Source organism: Helianthus annuus, chromosome 6, assembly GCF_002127325.2.
Source record: "Helianthus annuus cultivar XRQ/B chromosome 6, HanXRQr2.0-SUNRISE, whole genome shotgun sequence".
NCBI classification, from domain to species: domain Eukaryota; kingdom Viridiplantae; phylum Streptophyta; class Magnoliopsida; order Asterales; family Asteraceae; genus Helianthus; species Helianthus annuus.
Genome location: NC_035438.2, coordinates 95,091,695 through 95,117,526, shown reverse-complemented (window position 1 = coordinate 95,117,526; position 25,832 = coordinate 95,091,695). Strand labels below are relative to the sequence as shown.

Here is a 25,832-nt window from a genome sequence, read left to right as displayed (position 1 = left end):
ACAATCCCATTCCCAACCCCGGGAATCCCATGCCTTGGTAAGAGTGTGAACTCACCTTGGTTTGCTCGGTATGCTAAAGAAATACACGCTCACAAATAATCAGTCACGACCTATAGTACGCACGTATATACAATCAGTTTCGTTCGCATGCCATTTATGTCACGAAGTGTGTTTAAGCAGTTATCACGTATCATATAAGCAGTTAATCAAAGCCATTCAATTCATGCTTGACGGGATTAACAGGCAGTTAACATACTTTACAAAGTTAACAGACTTAACAGGATTAACAAACCAACACTGTTAATTAACTAACAGAGTTAACAAGAGTTACCCCCTTAACAGAGTGTCATACATGAGTCTATCATTGTGAATAAAGTTAACTGAGTTAATAAACTTAACTCAGTTAATAGGCTAAACATAGTTACGTACTTAACAGAGTTAACATGTAAAAGAATTAATAGACTAACTGAGATTACTGAATTAACAGGTTTAACCACTTAACAGACATAACAGTTGGGCCGAAAACAACTTTGTGACGAAAACACTTGGGCCGAAATCCCTTAGGCCGAAATCCTTTGGACCGAAAACACTTATTGGCGAAATCACTAGGGTGCCGAAATCCCAAGTGATTTCGTCAGGGGTTTTGATGAAAACACTGTTTTCGTTTGCTCCTGATTTCGTCGGGTACCTCATCATCATCAACACATCAGTTAGTAAATATTCATCACATACACAAAACCTTATGCAGCCTTAACCGAGTAACATGTGTGCGGCCTACTATTAGCAAAGATTAGTCACATGTGTGCGGCCCAATGGAAACTTATTTTAAACATAGTTATCAACCATTAATCAATAGAGACATCCTATAACTATTGTCAGTTAACATGTTTCAGCCCCCATGTGTTTATTTGTCCCATGTTGTCAGCCATCATCACTAGACTTTGAACCAAACAGTAACACATAAATCATAATCATGCAATACTCAGTTAATATGATCATCAATCATCAGACTAATATAATCGCTTACATACTCAATCATCTCTACAATCAAAATTATCATTCTTAGTCCCATGTGCACTAACATTATAATATGCATATTATCTAAAAAGTTGAGCCACCATCCTACCAAATCTCGGTTACACACACATGTATCACCTCAATATTTAATTGTCATGCAATACATACTGACAATTCATTATAATAACCACATGGCCACACAATTTTTAGTCCACTGATTGGACCAATTGTTAGTGGGTTGTTTGCTTTAAATCTTGACACATAGATCAACTCATGTTACAATCACTGGGCCGCCAAAACTGTTGTTAAATCACACATGATTGGACCGATTTTTTTGCATGTTAAGTCTAATCTATAGGCACATCACAATTACTTGTTTATTTGACAACCCCATGCACACCATCGACATTTACAAGGCAACAGTTATTCATGATCACAATTTCATAACAACACATATATCTTTTCATAAATAAAAACTAACTGAAGTTAAGAGGACACAATTGAAAGACTTCGAGTGTGAAGGGGGTCTCCTGTTCCCGTCGCACAACTATGGAGAGAGACCTAGGGTTTTCTAATAACCGTTTACGTATCTTAAATTTGTTATACGGAAGTTATAAAAGGTTGGGCCCCTTACTGGGCTTTTGACGGAACTGGGCCGGCGAAATCACCTAACTTCGTCGGAGGGTTATGGCGAAATCCTTTTGGATTTTGTCGAGCAGCTTGTGGGGAAAACCCTTGTTGTTTTCGTCATTCACAGTAAAATGTATTAATAATAAAATTGATAGCACATTACATAAATCACACATAACTAACATTCAACCAATTAATACTGCTTAATAATTTAATGATGGATAACCGGTGCACACACAAGAACGCAACAAATTTAGAAAACGAATTTAGAAAACGTAGTTGTGAGGAGAGACCTTGAAAACTCGGGTTGTGACAAAGCACCTATGTTTACTATTAAAAAGGGTAGTAAAATGAGTGTTACTTGAATGGGTCGAATAATGCATAAGTGTTGGATCTGAGTTTGATTCTGATTGTATTTTGTGTTTGCAATTAAAGTGAAAATGGATGAGTGTGCAATGGAATTAAGATGAAAACAAACTTTGCATACAATCAAACGAGAGTAATACTTTGATCAAACATCTTTACACAATGAATCGAAAGATTGAATTTATTTCAATAACGATTACAATGATTGATGAATGAATGCAAACTCCCCCTCAGCCAGAGCTCAGCTGTTTGTTCGTGCAAAGAAGACGATTATGCAAAAGAGCTAATAGAACAGTACAAAGTACTGATCTATTTATAGGCACTTGCAAACTACTGAGCATCTTAGCTGACGTCACCATGAAAGTGACATCTAACCTCCTAATAAACTCTAACCTCTGATCTATACAAACACTGCTGTATTAACTACTGCTATTACATTGTAAAACAAAACAGACTATTGATCAGCTGCTGCAACCTTCTACTGTTGTGAACCCAGCAGCACTTCTCCGGATCAGCAGTGCTTGTCTCAAAGCAGTAGATTGAATCAGCAGGGCTTTAGTCTTTCATCAGGTCTTTACTTGAGCAGCAGTTGTAGGTCAGCATTTAGTAAGATCAGTAGATAGGAGGTCATCAGTTGTTGAAATCACTTTCAAGGGGAGAGATTTGTACGAAGACATCTGCTTATTCTGGATCCACTGCTCTGATCCAATTTTGGCTTTAATTATCTATTCCTCTGATAGGGTTCAATCCCAACAATCTCCCCCTGGAACAGATAATGCCAAAACTCTTCATTATTGTGGACCTTTATTGCCTCATCAACAGTTCCCTTATTTGTCCTTTAAATTGTAGTTCAAAGTTAAGGGCATCTGTGTCTTCATCATCCCTGCTAAGTGGAAGATCGAGGAGATCCTACAAATCTTCAAGACTCAGGCCAAGAGCTTGTTCCCTTGATATTTTCTCCACTTCTCCACCAGACCTGAGCAAAGTCAATACGCAGGTCTGTTTGTCAGTTTCCCACTTTTGCATTTTTGAGCCTGGTGGGTTTCTTGGGAGATGTTTATTTGCAGAAGTATTAGGTGAGGTTGGCCTGTTCATAACTGGCTGACCATCATTTGCAGATTGACCCAAGCCAAGAGTTTCTATGATCATTTTCTTTATACCTTCTTTTACAAGGTCATCCCCTTTTATCAACTCTTGGATGGTTTCAGCTCCCAACTGTTTGTGTATCCTTCTTTTATAGATGGCAGTACCAGTTGGAGCAGTGGCTCTCCTGATTTGCAGCTTTGATGGTCTTTTTGAAACCTCTGCTTTAGGATAGTCAGGCTTTTGAGGAATTTTTGGATCTTTCTTTCCTAATTCCTCCAACCTTTTGTAGGTTGTCCTGACCACATCTTCTTTCCATCTAGCAATTTGTCTTTTGTTTCCATATTCAGCAGCAACCAATTCTTCTCTCATTCTCTCCAGTTCTACCTGTTTGTCTGGTACATTCTTTCTAAACTTTGCCCAGTCAGGAGGAGTGTGAGTGACTTTCCTTTTTATCATGTCTTGAATTCTTGCTGCTTCAGTTTCAAGCTCAGGAACAGTCCACTCTTTGTGCATGTATCTCTCTCCTTTATACTTCTTGTGAGCCATTATGCTTTCAATGTAGTCTTTCTTCAAAGTTTTAGCTGCTCTCTCTGAAATTTGTTGACTGACATTTTTTGCAAATCGTTCTAGGGAGCTGACTTGTGTGAGCAGATATTGATAGTATCTAGAAATTTCTTTGTCAGATTTCCCTTGTGGGTTTCTCTTTGAGATATCCTCTGCTTGCTTGGCCTTGATCTTCAGATATTCATCAACATTTTTAGGACAGGGATATCCTTTTATTGATGGCAACCTCCTTTTGGCAGGGTCATCCTCATAGTAAAAGGATTTTATTTCTTCTCTAACAGCTTCTAGTTCAAGAGGAAATTGAACACCTGCAGGAGGTAAGGGTTTGTGCACTTGAACTGAAGAGAGAGCAACTGGTTTTGGTATTTTGACAAGAGTAAAAGGTTTTGAAGATGTTTGAGGTGGTGAAGTGTCATCATCTTTGAGAATTAGCCTTCTCTTCTTTGTTTGAGGAGGGGCTGATGATGTTTTGGATGGAACAGTGGTGGTGGATGTAGTGGCAGTGATTTGTGATAGACTAACAGTTGTTGAAATAAATGGTGTTCCAACCACTGTTGTCTTTACAGCAGATGTTGTAACAACTGCTGTCTTCTGCCTTTTGGCAGGAGGTGATTTTGTTTTTGGTGGTGATGGTGGTAAGGCAGTGGATGTAGTATGTGTTGAAGTGGTGTGTGTTGAAGTGGGAGCAGATGTTGAAACCACTGAAGTACCAACAGTAGTGGGCACAACAGGAGTTACAACAGTTGTTTCAGATGGTGGTTTTGAAACAGACTTTGAACGTCTGGATGGAATGGATTTGGGTAGCCTTACTATTTTTGTAGGCTTCTTCTTTTCATCAACAAGATTTTCATCATCTTTTGACCCTGAAGTACCCTGATCTGGATAATCCACCCTGGCTTTTCCTTTGGCCTCTCTATCTCTTTTTTACACTTGCAACTGCTTCTACCAGTGCATTTGTGGTCACATCAATTTTCTTGCTTTCATCTGGCAAAGGGATCTGTTTGGTCCTATTTGCACTTTCTGGTGCAAGGTAGATACCTTCCTCTATTCCCTTCTTTTTCCACTCCTGAATTTTCTCCCCCTTTTGGCATTATCTGGGGGAAGTTGATCAATGAAGAGAACAATTGGAGGAGCAGTGCCAGTGGTATGCAGGATCTGAGTTTTCAGAGTCTTTAGATCAGCCTGAGTGTTCTTGAACCTTGACTCCATTGCATTTCTCAGCTGTTGAACATGTTTTTCATGTTGCTGATCTGCTAGTTGTGCTTGATGATGGAGAAAAGGTTGAAATAGATTCCAGAGCTCATTTGTAGCAGATGCCTGTTGTGGAGCAGGTGCTTGAGGTGGAACAGCAGTGGATTGCATCTTTTGAGTTTTCAACACCTGCTGTAGCATGTTTTTAAGATCTGCAACAGATGTATCCAACTTTTCAATTCGTTCCGTCAAATCCTGATATTTTAAATCATCACCCAATTTAATGGGATCATCTGATTTCCCACTAACAGTGCTTGTATCAGTGGTAGAAGTAGGGAGTTTACTCCAAACATTAACCACTGATGCCCCTTTTTCTTGGTACTGGGGTCTTCTTCCTTCAACACTTGACAACCTTTTGATGTTGCCAGTAGGATAAATAAATCCACTGGTGGTTGACAGAGGTTCTATAAAAGGAATTGCCTCCAAGGAAGTCTTATTGATGTAACCACTGTCCAACTGTAAACCAGTGGGTTCAACAGTTGTAGTGGCTGCTTCACTTGGATTACCACCAAGAGTTACTTGTAACTCAAGGGGTGTAACCTCCTCAGGTTGTGTTGGTGGGTTAGCAATGAATGATACATCAGGCTCAGTCAGTTGTTGAGGCATATTCTCATTAACAAGTGAATGAGAAGGACTGAGTAATGCCTGGTTCAAATCGATTGCATCCAACAGAAGTTGTGTTTTTGGTGGAATTGTGGATGTGATGGTGGGTGTAGAAAGAAGACTTGCCCCGGGCATTGGGCTGTGGATGATGGAAATGAGTGTTTCCAGAGCATCATAATGTGGTGGCCCTTTGTGTACAACCTGTTCTTTTTGTGAAGAAGCAGGAGGAGTTGTGGTTATGGGTTGAGATATTTGTACCAACTGCTGTGAGGAAGTAGCAGCAGTGGTTTCTTGTGACATTTGTGTTGTCACAGGAAGTAGCTCTGGTATCTCATCCTCCAGAGTTGCCGTTTTGATTTGGTTGGGGGGTTTTTGATTTTTCTTTTTGTTTGGCTTTTTGGGATTTGTAGGTGTGGGTTTCAAAACAGTTGGTCTGCTGCTTTGATCACCTAGAGCAGTGGGCTCAGCAGCAGATACCTGAGGAGCAGTGTTAGCTGCTAAATTCTGCTCAGGCACCTCTGCTTGTGTTTTGCAAGGTGTTAACATTCTTGAAAAAGTTTCAGATGTTAGGCTGTTTATTTGAGTAATCTTACCTTGATTTATTACAACTAAATCATCCTTACTGAATTTCTTTTCAAAATAGTAACTTAAAAACCTTGAAAATAGTAAGAATGACTTTGTTTCAACATTATTAACCAAATCTTTAAAAATTTCCCGAGAGTAGTTAAAATTTTCTTCTTGAAGAATTGCATATCCCAGATTTTGAATCTTTAAAGGGATTTCATTGAAAGAAGTGGTTTTGTTTGAAATACATAGTAGGAGGGTATGAAATAAAAATCTGGTTGCTGAAGGAAAATAACCTTTTTGTAAGGTAAGTCTCTTCATCATTGTGGCTTCATACCCTCTTTCAATGAAGTCAGTTTGTAACTCGTTTTTAGTGAAAGAAGTTTTACCTTTCTGATCATCGAGTTGAAAGACCTCTGAAATGGATTGTGGCGTGATTTGGATAGTTTTTCCCTTTATGGAGGAGTGTATGGTAGTTACAGTGTCTCCTTGTTTTTCAAGGGTTGCATTCTTCCAGAACTCCCTTTGGGTATCCAAATAGATTGGTGCATTGGTGGTGAACAAAGTGTTGTACTTTGATTTTGCCATGATGTTAATGGTGGAATCGAAAACATCGGTTGTTCCTGGTTTTGTGAGAAGACCCAGGAGATTGTGAGATGATTTATATGGGATTTCAGTGGAGATTGCCTTTTGAGAGGCTGTTTTCGACGATGATTTGGATGTGGGTTTTGCAGACTTCGATTTTGTCATTTTGAGTAGAATGATCGAAGAAATTTGTGAAAGATGAGATGAAAAACTGCTTTGAGAAGAGAATTTTTGAAGAATTCAATTCGACAGTAAAACCCTGTTTTGATGGTGAGTGGGGAATTTTATAGGGAAGAAAGTGAGTGCTGACGTGGCAGCCGTTACAAAAGGTCTGAGCACTATGTACTGCCCACGTGACAACCCCTAGTGAAAGTGAAGGACAGTACTTTGATGATAGTGAGAGATGAAAGCAGTGGGAAGGAGGCAGTGGATGACTTTCACTATCAGTGGATAGCATATCAGTGGATAAGACACTGCTTTTGAACAACAGAGTTTATCAAAGGAATGAGAGAACAGGGGTTGACTTTCAGCAGTGGACAGACTTTTGAAGTAGAGCAGACTTTTGAACAATCAGTGGTTATGGCAGACTTTTAAGGATTTTAATGAAAATTTCATTTTTAGCTATTTTAAGGATGGATTTTTGATTTTCTGAAAACATTTTGTTGCTTTTATTCATAGAAAAACAAGATGTTGCTTGTTATTCCATGTTCAGCATCCCAATTCTAGAGACCAAGCTTTCAAAAGTGACTGTATCAAGTGCTTTTGTGAGCACATCTACCAGCTGGTCTTTAGTGGGGACATGATGCAGAGAAATCAAACCTTTTTCATAGCAATCCCTCACAAAGTGATGTCTGATGTCGATGTGTTTGGTGGTAGAGTGAGAAACTGGATTTTTGATGATATTTTCTGTTGCCTGGCTGTCCAACATGAGTGGTGTTTTTAAGGCAGTGATACCAAAATCCAGTAACTGATTTTGAAGCCACAGGAGTTGAGCTGTACAGCTTGCAGCAGCAATGTATTCAGCCTCAGCAGTGGATGTTGAAACTGTTGCTTGCCTTTTGCTTTGCCAAGAAACTAAGCAATCACCTAGAAACTGGCACCCTCCTGAAGTGGACTTCCTTGTGGTGTGACATCCAGCAAAGTCATTGTCTGAAAAACCTGAAAGCTTGATATTCCCATTAGCTGGATACCAGATACCAAGTGTGGGAGCACCTTTTATGTATCTGAAGATCCTTTTTACAGCAATGAGATTTGATTTTCTGGGAGCTGATTGACTTCTTGCACAGACACATGTTGCAAACATGATGTCTGGTCTAGATGCAGTTAGGTACAATAAAGACCCAATCATGCTTCTATAGAGTGTTTGGTCAATCAGCTCATCCTTTTCATCAGACATGACCAGCTTATTTGTTGCCATGGGTGTGCTGCATGGTTTATAATCATTCATATCAAATTTGGTTAAAAGTTCTTTAGCATATTTGCTTTGATGAATGAAAGTTCCATTTTGCATTTGCTGTACTTGGAGACCAAGAAAGCATTGCAGCTCACCCATTGCACTCATTTCAAACTCAGCTGTCATGAGTTCTCTAAACTCTTCACACATTTTGTTACATGTGCTTCCAAAAATAATGTCATCCACATAAATTTGGACAATCATTAAATCCTTCCCTCTCCATTTAAGAAACATTGTTTTATCAGTGGTACCTCTTTTGAAACCATTTGAGAGTAGGAAGTTGGAAAGAGTTTCATACCAGGCCCTTGGTGCTTGTTTCAGGCCATACCAGGCTTTGTTCAGCCTGTAGACATGATCAGGATAAAATGGATCCTCAAAACCTGGAGGTTGACATACATACACCTCTTCTTGAATTGTACCATAGAGGAAAGCACTTTTGATATCCATTTGAAACACCTTCATGTTGTGGTTGACAGCAAAGGCCAGGAACAGTCTAATGGCTTCCAACCTTGCAACAGGGGCGAATGTTTCATCATAATCAATCCCCTCTTCCTGTCTGTAACCTTGAACCACAAGCCTAGCTTTATTCTTGACAACAATGCCCCTTTCATCAGTTTTGTTCTTGAAGACCCACTTTGTGCCAATGGGACTAACCTCTTTTGGCAGTGGTACAAGCTCCCATACTTGTTGTCTTTTAAACTGTTGGAGCTCCTCTTGCATGGCTTCTACCCAGCTGTTGTCTTTCAGTGCCTCTTGGTACTTGACTGGCCGATGGAGTGATAGAAAACCAGCAAAAAGACAGACGTTTTGGGTTTGGATTCTTGTGAGCACCCCTTCATTGATGTTGCCAATGATTTGATTAGGTGGATGAGATCTCAAGAAGATTAAATCTCCTTGGTATGGTATGATGGCATTTGTTGGTGAAGGCTGCAAATGTGTATCATCTGAGCTAACCACTGCTGGTGACTTTGATGACCCAACAGTGGCTTCAAAAGGTGGTGGAATAGGAAGTAATGAAGTGGACAACTGCTGACTTTTATCCACATTTTTGAGGACTTTTGTCAGCAGTGTTTGAGGATGTGGAAGCAGTGGTGGATGGGCTACTTTGGTCAATAACTGTTGAGGTAGCAGTGGTTGAGCTTTGACAACTGTTTTGAACAGCTGGTGCTTTTCCCTTTGTGGCAGACCTTTGAGGGATGATGATTTCATACCCATAGTCTGGTGTTGTATCCTCTGATGGACCTGCACTGTTAGTCTTGACAACAGTATTTTCAAAAGTAAATTTTTCAAGATCAAACAGATCTGCAGGATTTGCTGGGATTTTTATTGATGAAAGTTCATTGAACTTTACATTCAAAGTCTCCTCCACTGCCTTGGTCCGTGTATTGAACACTTTGTATGCCTTGGCAGTGGTTGAGTATCCCAGATGATAACCATAATCAATTTTGGCTGCAAATTTTGAAATGGAATCTTTTAAGTTCAAAATAAAGCATGGGCAGCCAAACACCTTGAAATAGGAGATCAGTGGTTTGATTTTATACCGAATTTCATAAGCATTCTTTTTGTGCCTGGGGTTTATTAAAACTCTGTTCTGGACATAGCAAGCAGTGTTTACTGCCTCTGCCCAGAAAGTTAGTGGCAAACCTGAATCTGCAAGCATGGTTCTGGCAGCCTCAATCAAAGTTCTGTTCTTTCTTTCAACAACCCCATTTTGCTCTGGTGTTCTAGGGATGCTGTACTGCCTTACAATCCCTTTCTTCACACAGAAGGCATCCAACTCCTTATTTTTAAATTCTGTGCCATTGTCACTCCTGAAGCTTTTCACTGGAAGGTCAAATTGCTTTTCAACCTTTGTCACAAAGTCTTGCAAAATGCCAGCAGTTTCATCTTTGGAGTGCAAAAAGAAAGTCCATGTAAACCTAGAAAAGTCATCAACAATAACCAAACAATATCTTTTCTTTTTGAGGCTCATGACTTGAACTGGGCCAAACAAATCCATGTGTAGCATTTGCAAACACTGGGTTTTTTTGGACTCTTCAATGGACTTGTAAGAACTTTTATGCTGTTTTCCTTTTAAACAGGAAATGCAATGTTCAGGACATGAAAACAATTTTTGTGGTAGGCCTCTCACCAAACCATTTTTTGAGATTTCACTGATTGTCTTAAGATTTGTGTGCCCCAGCCTTTTGTGCCAAAGTTCTGTCTCTTTGTTAGAGGCAGCTGAGAATAGACAGGCATCAGCTCTGGGACACTCTTTTGACATATCAACAACATAAACATTGTCACTTCTTTGAGCAACAAGTTTAGTGTGACCAGTTTTGATTATTGCTTCAATCTTTTTGACCATTTCTGGTCCAACAATCCTACAAAAATCTTTTGTGAAGAATGACCCAAACCCTTTGTCACTCATTTGTGATACACTCAGAAGGTTGAATTTTAGATTGTCTATTAGATTGACATTTTCAAATTTTACATTTCCAGATTGCACTGTGCCAGACCCTAGAACTTTCCCTTTACTATTATTCCCAAAGGATATATCACCCCCTCCATGGATTTTAAAGTCTTTGAGGAGGGCTTTACATCCTGTCATGTGCCTGGAGCCTCCACTATCTACATACCAAAGACTATCAAAGGATGCAGAAGCTCCCTGCACATGAAGTAAAAGGATTAGTTCATTAAGGGCTCCAAAGCCAACAGGGCTTTGGATGGGGATTCAGCAGTGTCTGGTATGGATGCAGAGTGATGGACAGTGGTTAGGTCAGGGGTTTGAACAGTTTTAGTACTGTTTCTTGCTAACCACTGTTGAGGGTCTTGACCAATCACCTGCTGATAACCAAAAGGATGCATATTCACTTTAGGTTTAGAGGGCCTTTTGTAGGCCTCATAAACGTGTGGAATCCTTTGGTAAGACTGTTTTTCCTTGCCTTTTCTGAACTGATTGGCAGGGGGTGCATTAGTAACCTGAACATCTCTTTTGACAGATGTTTGGTTCAGCTGTTTTGTGACAGCTGTTTGAACTGGTACAAACAGTGGTTGTTTTTTGGTGAATTTGACAGATGATGATGCTGATGGACTCAAGGATGTTTTAGCAAGGTACTCATTCTTTTTCACATCAAAGTTTTTGAGATACACACATGCTTGAGTTTTGTGGTTTGTTTTACCACAAACAATGCAACTTTCAGCTGGAACTATGACACTTGTTCTGTTTATATCATAAGCTTTTAAGTGGAAACAATCTTTTGTTAGATGGTTCCTTTTCTCACAGAATTCACAAAACAAGTTATCAATTTTTTCTTTCTTCTTTCTCTTTTTAGACTCCTTTGCAGCAGAGGTTTTAACCACTGCTGGAATGTCCTTGAGAGGTATGACTTTAGCTTTTGGAGCTTTGACACCATCAGTTGATGTAAAGTCCATTGGCTTGAAATTTTCAAGAATATCACACTCATCAGACCATTTAGGTTTAAACTGATGATTTTCAAGCTCCTCAAAAGTAGAGGATCCCATTGGTCTGTCAAGTGTGATTTTGTTACCAAGTTTGTCAGTGATTTTCACTTCTTGGCCATTCTTGTTTGTGGGGATGAACTCAGTGGTTACATCAGTGGTTTGAACAGATTTTTCAAAAGCAATGTTTTCATCATCATGTTTTCTATAGCCAACCCCAAATTTCACATTGCTTTTTATCTGTTTCTCAAGCATAACCTCATACCCTTTGCATGATTCCACCCATCTCTCACATGTGATCTGGGTGGACTCTAACTCCTTTTTGCAAACATGGTATATTATACCAAAGTTTGGAGTTGGGTTTTGGTTATGCTCTGCTCTTCTTTCAAGTTGCTAATCTCTTTGTCCTTTTCAGTCAATTTGTTTTTAAGTTCTTTTAGAGATCTTTCAAATTTGACTTCATCAGTTAAGATTTTATCCCGAAGGTTTTCGTTCACCTCTTTGATGTTAGCAAAAGCAATAATGCAATTGTCAGAACACAGTTTTTCAAGAACTTGAGGTGTTACCTTGGCAGCAGCCATCATTGCACAATCACATTGAGGATTTTTTTTCATCTTCAGCTCTTTCTTCTTTCTCACCTGCTTTTTCTACTCTCTTTTCTTCCTTGTTCTCTTCTGACCATGGGTCTGTCAGTTGTTCAATCAGGGTACCTGAACTTTCTCCCAACAGTACTTCATTAGCCACAGCAGTAACCACTGCTTCAGTCACCTCATCCACTGTTTCAGAACCCAGCTGTTCCTCTTCAGATTCAACACCCTCCTGTATTGACTCTAGTGCCATCAAACAAAATTCATCATGAGAAGAAACATTGGAAGCATAGAGTGCAAAATTTTCATCACTGAGGTCTTCAGGCATACTGCTCCAGTCAACAAACCCTTGAGTGAAGAAACTTTGTTGATCTGGTTGTACTGCTGCTGGAGCAGTGGTTTGAGGTACAAGTTGCACTTGTGCCTGAGGGATAGGGGTTTGAACATATTGGATTTGTGGAACAGTGGTTTGGACACAGTGCACTGGCACAGGGGCAGCAGCATAGTGAGCAGTGTTCACTTGAGCTGCTGGGGCATATTAGGCATAGTGCACAGTGCCTTGATTTTGAGGTCTAGGATTTGAGCTAGGATGAGTGATTATGGGACCAGTAGTTTGACTCCTACATTCCCTAGCGAAGTGTCCCAACCTATTACACTTGTAGCACTTGATTTTCGATTTATCCAACCCGACCCTTAGATTCCCATGCAAGCTTGGGAACTTTCGCCCAGTTCTTTTATAAAATTTGCTAGTTCTAACACTTAGCAAGGCCAGTTGATGCAGGATGTCCATTTCCTCTAAATCAGTGGGGTCAAAATGCTGTAGGTCATTGAGTTCAAAGCTTAGATTGTCTGACATCTGGTTTTCGTTTGCAGTGAATGCATAACTTGTAGAGTGAGGATCAGGGTTGTTAAAATTTGCACCAGCAGTTATGTCAATGAAGTGATCATAACCCTAATCCTTACCACTACTCCCAGATTCTTCTTGACCCAAAAGAGCAGTGTTACCGAATGTATAATCATCAACGGTTTTTCCTGACTCTTGTAACTTCCTTTTCTGGTTCAACTCCCTTTCGTAGGTCAGGAGTCGACCATGGAGTTGGGTCAAGGTCAGATCCTTGAACTCAGGTGAATTTCGGGTGACAAAAGCTATGGTGTCCCATTTTTCTGGCAGTGACCTGAGGGACCTGCTATTTTGAGTTGAGTTTGTAAAAGTGGTTTTAACAAGCCTCAGTTCACTGATGAGACAACTGAAACGCTCAAATTGTTGCGTCAGTGATTCACCTTTAACATGAAAATGTTTCATACTGTTGGTTCAGGATTTCCCTATTGTTTTCTATGACTTCTTCGGTACCCCCAAACTGTTCCTTAAGCGCGTCCCACAATTCTTTGGCACTGTTACAGTGTAACAGTCCAGCATATATTTCATTGGGCAGCGCTGAAGCTATGATGCTAAACGCTTTAGCATCTAGTTCGATCTTTTGAAAGTCGGTTTCGGTATAGTTTTCAACTGGTTTTGGAACGAACTTTTTAGTATCTTCAGCGCTTGGCACTGTAGGAACATGGGGACCAAAGACAACAGACCTCCAACAACCTGTGCTTTGTTGAGCGAGGATGTGACCCATCCTGCTCTGCCAGATGTTGTACTCATTTCTTTTTAGCATAGGTGGTTTAAAAAGAGAGCCGATGTTTTTATCATCTTGAGATTGTGACGTCATTCTTGTTGTTTTACAGACACTGAGAAATCAACTTTAATGGTGATTAATCATTGCTCTGTTTTTCAACAAACGAACAAACGATCAGTATCAACTGTTATGAGCTGAACTATTTATGTCAAAATGATTGTTAAATCAAATTTGACTGTCCAAGCTCTGATACCAATTGTTGGATCTGAGTTTGATTCTGATTGTATTTTGTGTTTGCAATTAAAGTGAAAATGGATGAGTGTGCACCGGAATTAAGATGAAAACAAACTTTGCATACAATCAAACGAGAGTAATACTTTGATCAAACATCTTTACATAATGAATCGGAAGATTGAATTTATTTCAATAACGATTACAATGATTGATGAATGAATGCAAACTCCCCCTCAGCCAGAGCTCAGTTGTTTGTTCGTGCAAAGAAGACGATTGTGCAAAAGAGCTAATAGAACAGTACAAAGTACTGATCTATTTATAGGCACTTGCAAACTACTGAGCATCTTAGCTGACGTCACCATGAAAGTGACATCTAACCTCCTAACAAACTCTAACCTCTGATCTATACAAACACTGCTGTATTAACTACTGCTATTACATTGTAAAACAAAACAGACTATTGATCAGCTGCTGCAACCTTCTACTGTTGTGAACCCAGCAGCACTTGTCCGGATCAGTAGTGCTTGACTCAAAGCAGTAGATTGAATCAGCAGGGCTTTAGTCTTTCATCAGGTCTTTACTTGAGCAGCAGTTGTAGGTCAGCATTTAGTAAGATCAGTAGATAGGAGGTCATCAGTTGTTGAAATCACTTTCAAGGGGAGAGATTTGTACGAAGACATCTGCTTATTTTGGATCCACTGCTCTGATCCAATTTTGGCTTTAATTATCTGTTCCTCTGATAGAGTTCAATCCCAACAATAAGTGACTTTTATTCGTTCGGCCCATAAATTTAATTTTTGGTTTGATGAATGTGATAGGCACGTCGGTAATGAATTTACAGACGTATAGGAAAAAGAATCACCTAAAACGGACAACCGAGCGGAAAGTTATGGTCATTTTTAGTCAAAAATTTGAATTTTTCGAAACTAGCAGCAAATGCAGGACACAGAACTGAACCTGCTGGAAAACGTACTCCCCCGCGCCACGCGGGGAGACACAGTGAATTGGCAGGACACGCAGGGGCTCCCGCGCCACGCGACGAAACGAACGGATCCTGGCGCGACACGCGACAGGACCAGTTTTGAAATTTTATTTTATTTTATTTTTCATAATTCGATTTTGGAACTTGTTTATATGTACTAAATTAATGTCAAAACTAACGTTTTTAGTTGTTTTGACCCTAGGTGGCAATGGGGATCTTACGGACGGCGGTCAAACAAGTTTTGAAGAACCGAACACACTTTAGAAGCTTCCGCGATATCTAACTTTAATAGACAATGTTTTGGAATGTAAACAATTTGCTAAACAACTTATGAATATTTGAATTAGTCGTTAGTTGACTAATGTTTTGCTACTTATGAACTTTATCTATGGAACTTATGTTATAATTTGGATGTCTTTTATATAAAATTGTATGAATTATTATTAAATTCAAGTAGTAATTAGACGGGTGTTACAAGTTGGTAATCAGAGCTTAAGGTTGTCAACAAAGTGTTCGGTTCAAGCTTGATCGATTGTCCGGTAAGAATTGATTCATTATTTTAATAGATTATATCTTATGTAAGGAAATGAGAAGTAAATTGATGTGCATGGGAAAAGTGTATTAATTCACTCAAACCCGTAAAGTGCACCAAATGTGAACGGTTAAAGCAAGTTGGGAACTTGGCTAAACCGAAACAAGCAATGTTATAAATGAAATGTTTAACGTTTAATGTAAACATTTCAGTTTCAAGATGTCGGAAAGAAACGATGATGATCCGGTGCAGACAAGCACCGAACAAATGAAAGAGATAATTGCCGAAGAAGTGGGGAAGGCAATTGAAGGTAGTCTATCCGGGTTTATAGACAAAATTCAAAACACGGTGTTGTCACTTGTCGAGGAACGAGTCAAAAGGTTGGAGGATAGTGTCAACCTTATGAAAGAGAAATCGGGAGAACGTAAAGGGTGTTCATACAATGAATTTATGGCGTGTAAACTGCCAATCTACAACGGGGAGGTTGACCCGATAATTTGCCAAAGATGGTTGGGCGACATTGAAGGGGTGTTTGAAAGGACCCATTGCGATGAAAGTGACTTCGTTGCTTACGGAACGGGTCAGTTGAGAGGGCAAGCCAAAGATTGGTGGGATAATAAAAAGAATGAAATAGGGGCCGAAGCGGCAAGGGCCATGTCATGGGAAGAGTTTAAGATGCCATTTCTTAAACATCATAGTCCCAAGGCGGTCATTAATAAAATCAAGGAAGAGTTCATACAACTTAAGCACAAGGGCAAGACCATAGACAACATAACGGCGACGTTTATGAATAAGATGAAGTTTTGCAATGAATTGGTAACGAATGAAGAGCAAAAGATATACTATTACTATAACATGCTGAGCGCCGAGTATAGGGAGTTCATAACTCCTTCAAAATACGAGACCCTTACCGAGATCATAAATGTTGCTCGGGAACGGGAAATCGAGCTGAAGAAACAAGTTGAAAGGGGTGAGCGAAGGGCACATGATGTGAATCCAAGCCCTACAAAGAAAGCTCGAACTGGAGAATCGGGAAAGAAGGTGGATGCTAAAGGTGGGTCACCAAGTTGTAAAGTATGTGGGAAAGGGCACAAAGGAGAGTGCCGCTTCAAGGACAAACCGTGTCTTATATGTGGGAAGATGGGGCACACGGCATCTCTGTGTCCGGGTAAAGTCTCGGTTTGCTATAAATGTTATCAGCCCGGCCACAAAAAGTCCGAATGCCCGAACTTAATTGAAAAGAGAGATGTAAAAGAATCGCCAGCAGAAGCTCCAAAGGCGAAGGCTAGGTCCTTCCAACTTACCGCGGCTGAGGCGAAAACAGAACCCAATGTGGTCTAAGGTATATTCACAATTAACTCAATTCCTGCACGTGTATTGTTTGATACGGGTGCAAATAAATCCTTTGTTTCATATGGATTTATTCGACATCCTTCATTTGTATTGACGAAATTATCTGTGCCCTTAGAAGTTGAAATAGGGGACAACAAAAGTTTTATAGTTTGTGATATTTGTTGAGGCTGCAAATTAAGCATCGATGATGAAGAATACCTGATAGACCTAATTCCGATGTCAATGGGGGAATTTCAAGTAGTCGTTGGGATGGATTGGCTATCTCAGCACCACGCAAAGGTCGTATGTTTTCGTAAGGAGATAAAGTTAACATCTCCGAGTGGAAAACACGTTACAATCTATGGCCAAAAAGGAGGCAATCCTATAATATGCTCGATGATGAAAGCTCATAAGCTCATGAAGCACGGATGTAAAGCGTTTATGATATACGCGAACGAGCCCGAGAAAGAATTACCGAAAATTGGAGACGTACCCGTAGTACGTGCCTTTGAAGATGTATTTCCGGATGATTTACCGGGAATGCCGCCAGAGCGGGAGGTGGAGTTCGGAATTGAATTAGTTCAGGGCGCGAAACCCGTAGCAAGAGCACCATACCGACTTGCACCATCGGAATTACAAGAATTAATGTCGCAGATTCAAGACTTGCTCGATAAAGGATTCATAAGGCCGAGTGTGTCACCTTGGGGCGCGCCCGTGTTATTCGTGAAAAAGAAAGACGGAAGCATGCGCATGTGTATTGATTACCGGGAGTTAAACAAACTTACGGTAAGGAACCGATACCCGCTTCCGAGAGTAGATGATCTATTCGACCAATTACAAGGTGAAAATTGGTTTTCAAAAATTGACCTTAGATCGGGGTATCACCAACTAAAGGTCAAGGAAGAAGATGTGCCGAAGACGACTTTCCGCACGCGATACGGACATTACGAATTCCTCGTGATGTCATTTGGGCTAACAAATGCACCCGCGGCTTTCATGGACCTCATGAACCGGGTTTGCAAGCCAATGCTGGATAAGTCAGTCATCGTGTTTATCGATGATATTTTGGTGTATTCAAAAAATGAAGCTGAGCATGCACACTGTTGGTCCTCTTTGACGACCCTGTTAGAACGATGCAACTTTCTTCGCTCGTTGAGACGTGTGTTTGTGAAGTATATAAATATTCAAAGGAGTAAAAAGTATAGACAATGAGAGTGATATATCTTTAATAATTAATTCTTATTAATCAAAGAAGAAGGGGTCGATCCGAGAATAAACTCGAATCTAAATGTCACCCCTGGGCCAAACCAGGGAGTAAACTCTCATAAAAAACTCTATATGAAATATAACTTTACAAAAGACACACATAATTCCTACGAAGGAATTATGTATTTATAGAGATTTCTATGATTCTATCTCAAATGTGATTGGTTGATATGAAGTTGGTATGTGTGCCATAGCCTTATCTTTCTTTTTGAACCAAGTTGTTTCTTTACTGTTGAAACCTTTCATTTGAAATAATATATCTTTCTTTATGAAAAGATTCTTTTTCTAATTAAAGAAAAGATTCCTTTTCATTAGAAAAGGTCTTGAATCATTTAGAAATGCTTTTCCTTTTCTTTTTTTTTTTTTTTTCTTTATAAGTGCTTTTTCATAAGGAAAGATATTAAATGTGTTAATAAGATATATTATCTTATTAACAAAATTCTTTGACTTTGTATCTTGTAAACTCTATAATGTTTCGCTAACATTTTGAAGTCTTGTAACCTTATCGAGATCTTTAATCAAAGAATTAGAAGCTTGATATTTTTCTTTCTCGGTCTTCATATTTAGTGCTTCTGGGACGGTTCGTCGGTTGGTTCGTGTTGACGGAATTAATTCTAAGTACCTTAAACTATTTTTAACAACAAATACAATAAAGTTTCCTAACAGTCACCCCCTATTTGTTGTAAAAAATACAAACAATGCATTTATAGTTAGAAATAACAAATAAACTTCTGAAGATGTATCTTTCTTTTCTTCTTGGCACGTTATCATGTAGGCATCTTTTTAGTGATATTCGTTGACTGTATCTTCATTGGCATGAAAGTTTATTTGGCAAACGTCCGACTTTTTATGGATGATCATCTAATTATATTTCATTTGTCGTTATAATTCTTCACCTCGATTTATACTTCCACCTAAATGTAAGCATTATATCTTGTATCCCTACCAACTAGGATATAAGTATCTTCTATCCATTATAGGATAAGTGTTTAGGCTGTCGATTGATGAGGCTTCAAAAAATAATGAATCATGCAAGGCAATAAAAAATGATATTGAACCGTCGAGTTTTTTTTGGGATCAGAATTTCTGATGAATCTAATGAAATTTCTGATAAAACCGAAAAAAAACGTTTTTTTTTTAAACAGAATTTCTGATGGAATCTGATAATTCAGATGAAATTTCTGATAAAAAAATCAGAAAATCTGAAAATAATTTTTTTAACAAAATTTCTGATGTTTTCTAATCAATCTGATGACATTTCTGATAAAATAATCAGAAAATCTGAAAAAAGTTTTTTTTTTAACAGAAAATCTGACGAACGCATCAGAAATCATCAGGAAATCTGACGAACGCATCAGAAAATTCGATTTTTTTTTTAAGATGAGAGGGAATAAGTAAGGAAAAGAGATATTACTTACACTTATTTTTCTGGTGAAAGCCTAAGTACATGTTCTTTTCTTCAAGGAATATTTTGTGAAAACTTTTTAAAAGATAATAATTATGAGTATGTTTTCTAAAGTTTCACATAGTTTTTTTTAATCTCTTTTTATCATTATCATTCCTTTTTTATTTTGAAGATTAACTAACCAGAATATGGAGTTATTTCATTAAATAAGATACGAACAAACTTTATTTTATCAGAAACTTTCTTTTTAGATGTCAAATTTTTTTTTTCTGATAAACTAAAGTTCATTTATCTTTGTTTAACTCCTTTTTTTAATATCCTATTTCTACACCTCTTTTTATACAAAAAATACTAATAGAGATAATAATAATAATAATAATAATAATAATAATAATAATAATAATAATAATAATAATAATAATAATAGTAATAGTAATAAAAGCAATAGTAATGAAAATAACAAACAAAATAATAGCTCTACTACATGCTTTATTTTTTTTGGATCTGCAAAAAAAATTTCTTTTTACCTTTAACAGATCATGAATATACGTCTTTCATATAGGAGCAAGGGATCTTGGAAATAATTTATCAAATCTGCAAATCTGCTCTGATACCACTTGTTGGTCCCCTTTGACGGCCCTGTTAGAACGATGCAACTTTCTTCGCTCGTTGAGACGGGTGTTTGTGAAGTATATAAATATTCAAAGGAGTAAAAAATATAGACAATGAGAGTGATATATCTTCAATAATTAATTCTTATTAATCAAAGAAGAAGGGGTCGATCCGAGAATAAACTCGAAGCTAAATGTCACCCCCTGGGCCAAACCAGGGGGTAAACTCTCATAAAAAAACTCTATATGAAATATAACTTTACAAATGACACACATAATTCCTTCGTCCTACGAAGGAATTATGTATTTGTAGAGATTTCTATGATTCTATCTCAAATGTGATTGGTTGATATGAAGTTGGTATGTGTGCCATAGCCTAATCTTTCTTTTTGAACCAACTTGTTTCTTTACTGTTGTAACCTTCTATTTGAAATAATATATCTTTCTTTATGAAAAGATTGTTTTTCTAATTAAAGAAAAGATTCATTTTCATCAAAAAAGGTCTTGAATCATTTAGAAATGCTTTTCCTATTTTTTTCTTTTCTTTTCTTTATGAGTGCTTTTTCATAAGGAAAGATATTAAATGTGTTAATAAGATATATTATCTTATTAACACAATTCTTTGACTTTGTATCTTGTAAACTCCATAATGTTCTGCTAACATTTTGAAGTCTTGTAACCTTGTCGAGATCATTAATCAAAGAATTAGAAGCTTGATATTTTTCTTTCTCGGTCTTCATATTTAGTGCTTCTAGGACGGTTCGTCGGTTGGTTCGTGTTGACGGAATTAATTCTAAGTACCTTAAACTATTTTTAACAACAAATACAATAAAGTTTCCTAACACACACCACCTACAAGAGGTGTTAGAGACACTTAGACGAGAAAGGTTGTATGCGAAATTCTCTAAGTGCGCCTTTTGGTTACGAGAGGTGCAATTCCTCGGCCACATCATAAGTGCCGATGGAATATTGGTAGATCCGTAAAAAATCGAGGCCGTGTCGAAATGGAATCCCCCGAAGAACCCTTCGGAAATTAGAAGCTTCTTAGGGCTTGCGGGGTACTATAGGAGATTCATTTAAGATTTCTCCAAGATTGCGTCGCCACTAACAAAGTTAACCCGGAAGGAGGAAAAATTCATTTAGGGTGTTGAGCAAGAAAAGGCGTTTCAGACGCTAAAAGAGAAGTTAACCCAAGCTCCGGTATTAACATTGCCGGACGGAGTCGAGGACTTGGTGGTTTACTCGGATGCCTCATTATCGGGGCTCGAATGTGTTCTGATGCAACGGGGCAAAGTTATAGCTTATGCCTCGAGACAATTGAAAATACATGAAAAGAAATATCCCACGCATGATCTCGAATTGGCTGCGGTGGTATTTGCGTTAAAAATATGGAGGCACTATTTATATGGGGTAAAGTGCACCATATTCACCGATCACAAGAGCCTAAAATACTTCTTCGATCAGAAGGAGTTAAATATGTGCCAGAGACGATGGTTAGAAACGGTGAAGGATTTTGACTGCGAAATACACTACCACCCTGGAAAGGCAAATGTGGTGGCGGATGCTCTCAGCAGAAAAGCGGACTACGTCCTAATACGAGTAAGGTCGATGCAGCTTGTGGTGACCTCGGATATACTTGAACGTATCCGGGAAGCACAAGTAGAAGCAGTGAAAGAGGAAAATTGGAAGAAGGAACGAATAATCGGCCAGTTGAAAGACTTGTCGGATGGAAAGAACAGGTTGAAGACTCGATCCGGAAGAATATGGGTTCCAAATACTTGTGGGGTGAAGGCGCTACTACTTGATGAGGCCCATAATCCCGATATTCTATTCATCCAGGTGCGACCAAGATGTATAACGATCTGAAACAGAATTATTGGTGGCCCGGAATGAAGAGGGATGTGGTGAAATATGTGGAGAAATGCTTGACTTGCTTACAAGTCAAGGCGGAGCACCAGAAACCTTATGGGAAACTGCAACCTTTGGAGATCCCGGTTTGGAAATGAGAACATATCACTATGGACCTATTGACCAAACTACCTAAAACGTTTAGGGGATTCGACGTCATATGGGTGATTGTGGATAGATTGACGAAGAGTGCACATTTTATTCCTATACGTGAAACATATACTTCGGAAAAGATGTCCGAGGTATATACAAACGAAATAGTGGCACGTCATGGAGTACCGGTATCTATTGTGTCGGATAAAGATACCCGGTTTACTTCAAATTTTTAGCGAAATTTTCAAGAACAGATGGGAACAAAACTCTTCATTAGCACCGCCTACCATCCTCAGACGGATGGACAGAGTGAAAGAACAATACAGACACAAGAGGATATGTTACGGGCATGTATCATCGACTTCGGTGGAAGTTGGGATGTTTATCTACCTTTGGCCGAATTTTCATATAACAATAGTTACCATTTGAGTATCGGCATGGCGCCTTACGAGATGCTATATGGTAGAAAATGTAGAACCCCGGTGTGTTGGGGTGAGGTGGGACCACGCGAATTGGCCCATACAGATGTAATTCAGGCCACTAATGAGAAGATTGAAGTGGTACGAGCTCATTTGAAAGCAGCCCAAGATAGGCATAAGTCATATGCCGATAAAAGACGAAGACCGATTGAATTTCAGATAGGCGACATGGTTATGTTAAAGGTTTCCCCATGGAAGGGCGTTATTAGATTCACAAAAAGAGGGAAACTAAGCCCGAGGTTTATCGGGCCATTTAAAATCATCGAACGGGTTGGCAAGGTGGCTTATCGCCTCGAGCTACCGGAAGAGTTGAGTGGAATACATGGCACGTTTCATGTGTCGCAATTGCGGAAATGTCTGGCGGAAGAGACAGCGTATGTCCATTATGAGGATATCGAGGTGGATAATAGCCTGAATTATGTGGTAAGACCATTGGAGATTCTAGATCAAAAGGTCAAGCACTTGTGAAACAAACAAATCGATCAAGTCAAGATCAAGTGGGAGCATAGGAAAGGTTCAGACACTACGTGGGAGTCCGAAGAGGAGATGCGACGTCTCTACCCTACATTATTTGGTACGTACTTTGGTTTCGGGGACGAAACCCTTTTAAGGGGAGTGGACTTGTAACATCCCGAAAATATGAATTATTAAATTTGCAAATTAGATTGCAAATAAATTAGTAAAATAAACTAACAAGGAATGACACTAACCTAGTTAGTTGATTACTTATGAGTAGTTAGGAGTTAAAATAAATAAAAACGAAAGTTGAGGGGCCAAATGTGTTTAAATTAAAACTAATATTAATAAAACAAAAAAGTTAAAAACTCAAACACATTGGTGTGTGTTGAGATCGAACCAGACAAGAGAAAGGGGCGACCAGAACCCCTCACCAAACCCTAGCTCCACAAAATTGATCAATTGAAGGCCAATTTCAGTCCCAAATCAAAATCCGAACATAGATTAGTGATCCTCATTACAAGGGGGTTATAAGGTATGTAAAATCTGATGTTAATTCTCTGTTTGAAATTCTCACGAATTTGGGAAATTCGAAATTTGATGTTGCATGTTTGCAATTCGGATAGAATAGAGATGATATAGTGTCTAGGAGTAAAAACCTAGACAATAACATGTGAAATCATGCCTAAATTCTGGAAGTTTCATGAATGCATTGAAGGTCATTCATGGGTTTTGTGAGAAAATGATGAACACTAGGGTGTAGAGTGCTAATCTAGTGTAAATTGATGCATAGGAACTGATTTCTGAAAATATGATGTGTAATTCTATATGTGATAGCTCAATTGATGTTAATCAAGGCTAAGTAGCAAGCCATGAATTAGAAAATAAAAGATGTAAAATTCTGCTCGTTAAGTGTTTGTAAAAATGCCTCAAAGAAGGCTCGAAATTGAAATTTAAAGTTAGAACGCATGATTGTGATGATTTGGAAAATTATGCGATATATGATTGAAAAGGAGTTCTAAACGTATCGTGATTAAATTCTATAGGAAAAGATACTGGAGCGTCGAGTGGACAAGCCGGTGGCGACTTACGTTTGAAGGGCGCACTTTGAAGGTATGTAACTTGATTCGTTACATTGAGTTATTTGATAACTAGAGCATATTTAGTTGCGTTGTGAAATAAGTTCGTGTTGATTGAATGGCAATGTTCGTTAATTGAAACAATAGGTTAAGTATTGGTTAGGAGTCGTTTGGTAGTCATCATAATGGAGGATTCCGTAGATGAGCCAAACGGGTTGAATAATGATGAGATGGCATGGTTATAGTTATTGATAGTTGGCATAGGCAGTTACAATCTTACGAGCATGAAACCATGAGATTGGTAATAAAATGCCGGTGATAATGAGCCCCGGAAGTTGGATAAAAAGCGCCTATGTTTACTATTAAAAAGGGTAGTAAAATGAGTGTTACTTGAATGGGTCGAATAATGCATAAGTGACTTTTATTCATTCGGCCCGTAAATTTAATTTTTGGTATGACGAATGTGATAGGCACGTCGGTAATGAATTTACAGACGTATAGGAAAAAGAATCACCTAAAACGGACACCCGAGCGGAAAGTTATGGTCATTTTTAGTCAAAAATCTGAATTTTTCGGAACTGGCAGCAAATGCAGGACACAGAACTGAACCTGCTGGAAAACGTACTCCCCCACGCCACGCGGGGGAGACACAATGAACTGGCGCGACACGCGGGGGCTCCCGCGCCACGCGGCGAAACGAACGGATCCTGGCGCGACACGCGACAGGACCAGTTTTGAAGTTTTATTTTATTTTTCATAATTCGATGTCGGAACTTGTTTATATGTACTAAATTAATGTCAAGGCTAATGTTTTTAGTGGTTTTAACCCTAGGTGGCAATGGGGATCTTACGGACGGCGGTCAAGAAAGTTTTGAAGAACCGAACACACTTTAGAAGCTTCCGCGATATCTAACTTTAATAGACAATGTTTTGGAATGTAAACAATTTGCTAAACAACTTCTGAATGTTTGAATTAGTTGTTAGTTGACTAATGTTTTGCTACTTATGAACTTTATCTATGGAACTTATGTTATAATTTGGACGTCTTTTATATAAATTGTATGAATTATTATTAAATTCAAGTAGTAATTAGACGGGTGTTACAAGCAATTTATAGAATAAAAAAAACTTAATCACTGTAAGTATAACTGATAAAAATTTAGAGTTTTGTAAAGCATTTTAAATAATGTCTCACAAACTGTGAGAAAAAGAGAATGACTCACAATAATGTGAGAAAAAGGAGAATGACTCACTTTGTAAACTTAGGTTTTTCTACAGGCTTCCTAGTGATATATCCTGATAATTTTCTTGAGTTCCTATTAAAAATATACAATGCACGCGTGTTAGTATAGTAAACCAATTCAACTTTATCAATACATCACGAGACAGAACCCCAACTTAGTTGTAACGCCTCGCTTTTCGTAGCTTTCCGTTTTAGAAAGTTCATCTTGTAATTTTATTTTTGGAAACTCGTTTCCTTTGTAATCGTATTTTCGTTTCATTGTACCTAGACTTCGTTTGTAATAAAATTCATTGTTATACTTCGTTAAACACTTAATCATTGTATACATACTCGTACTCTTGTAAACGCATGCGTAACTTATAGTCAATACATGATTCTAGATATCCTATACATACAAGCACTTGATTCTATGTTCACACAACCTATACTTTATTTTATACCAA

The 25,832-nt window shown here is 38.5% G+C and overlaps 1 protein-coding gene across 1 annotated transcript; it reads left to right on the top strand.

Annotated features, from left to right (window-relative positions):
• Window positions 1–15,919: 15,919 nt before the first annotated feature.
• Window positions 15,920–16,858, top strand: LOC110944932. Its single transcript, XM_022186576.1, has one exon. The coding sequence runs from the start codon at window positions 15,920–15,922 to the stop codon at window positions 16,856–16,858; it is 939 nt and encodes a 312-aa protein (XP_022042268.1).
• Window positions 16,859–25,832: the final 8,974 nt, after the last annotated feature.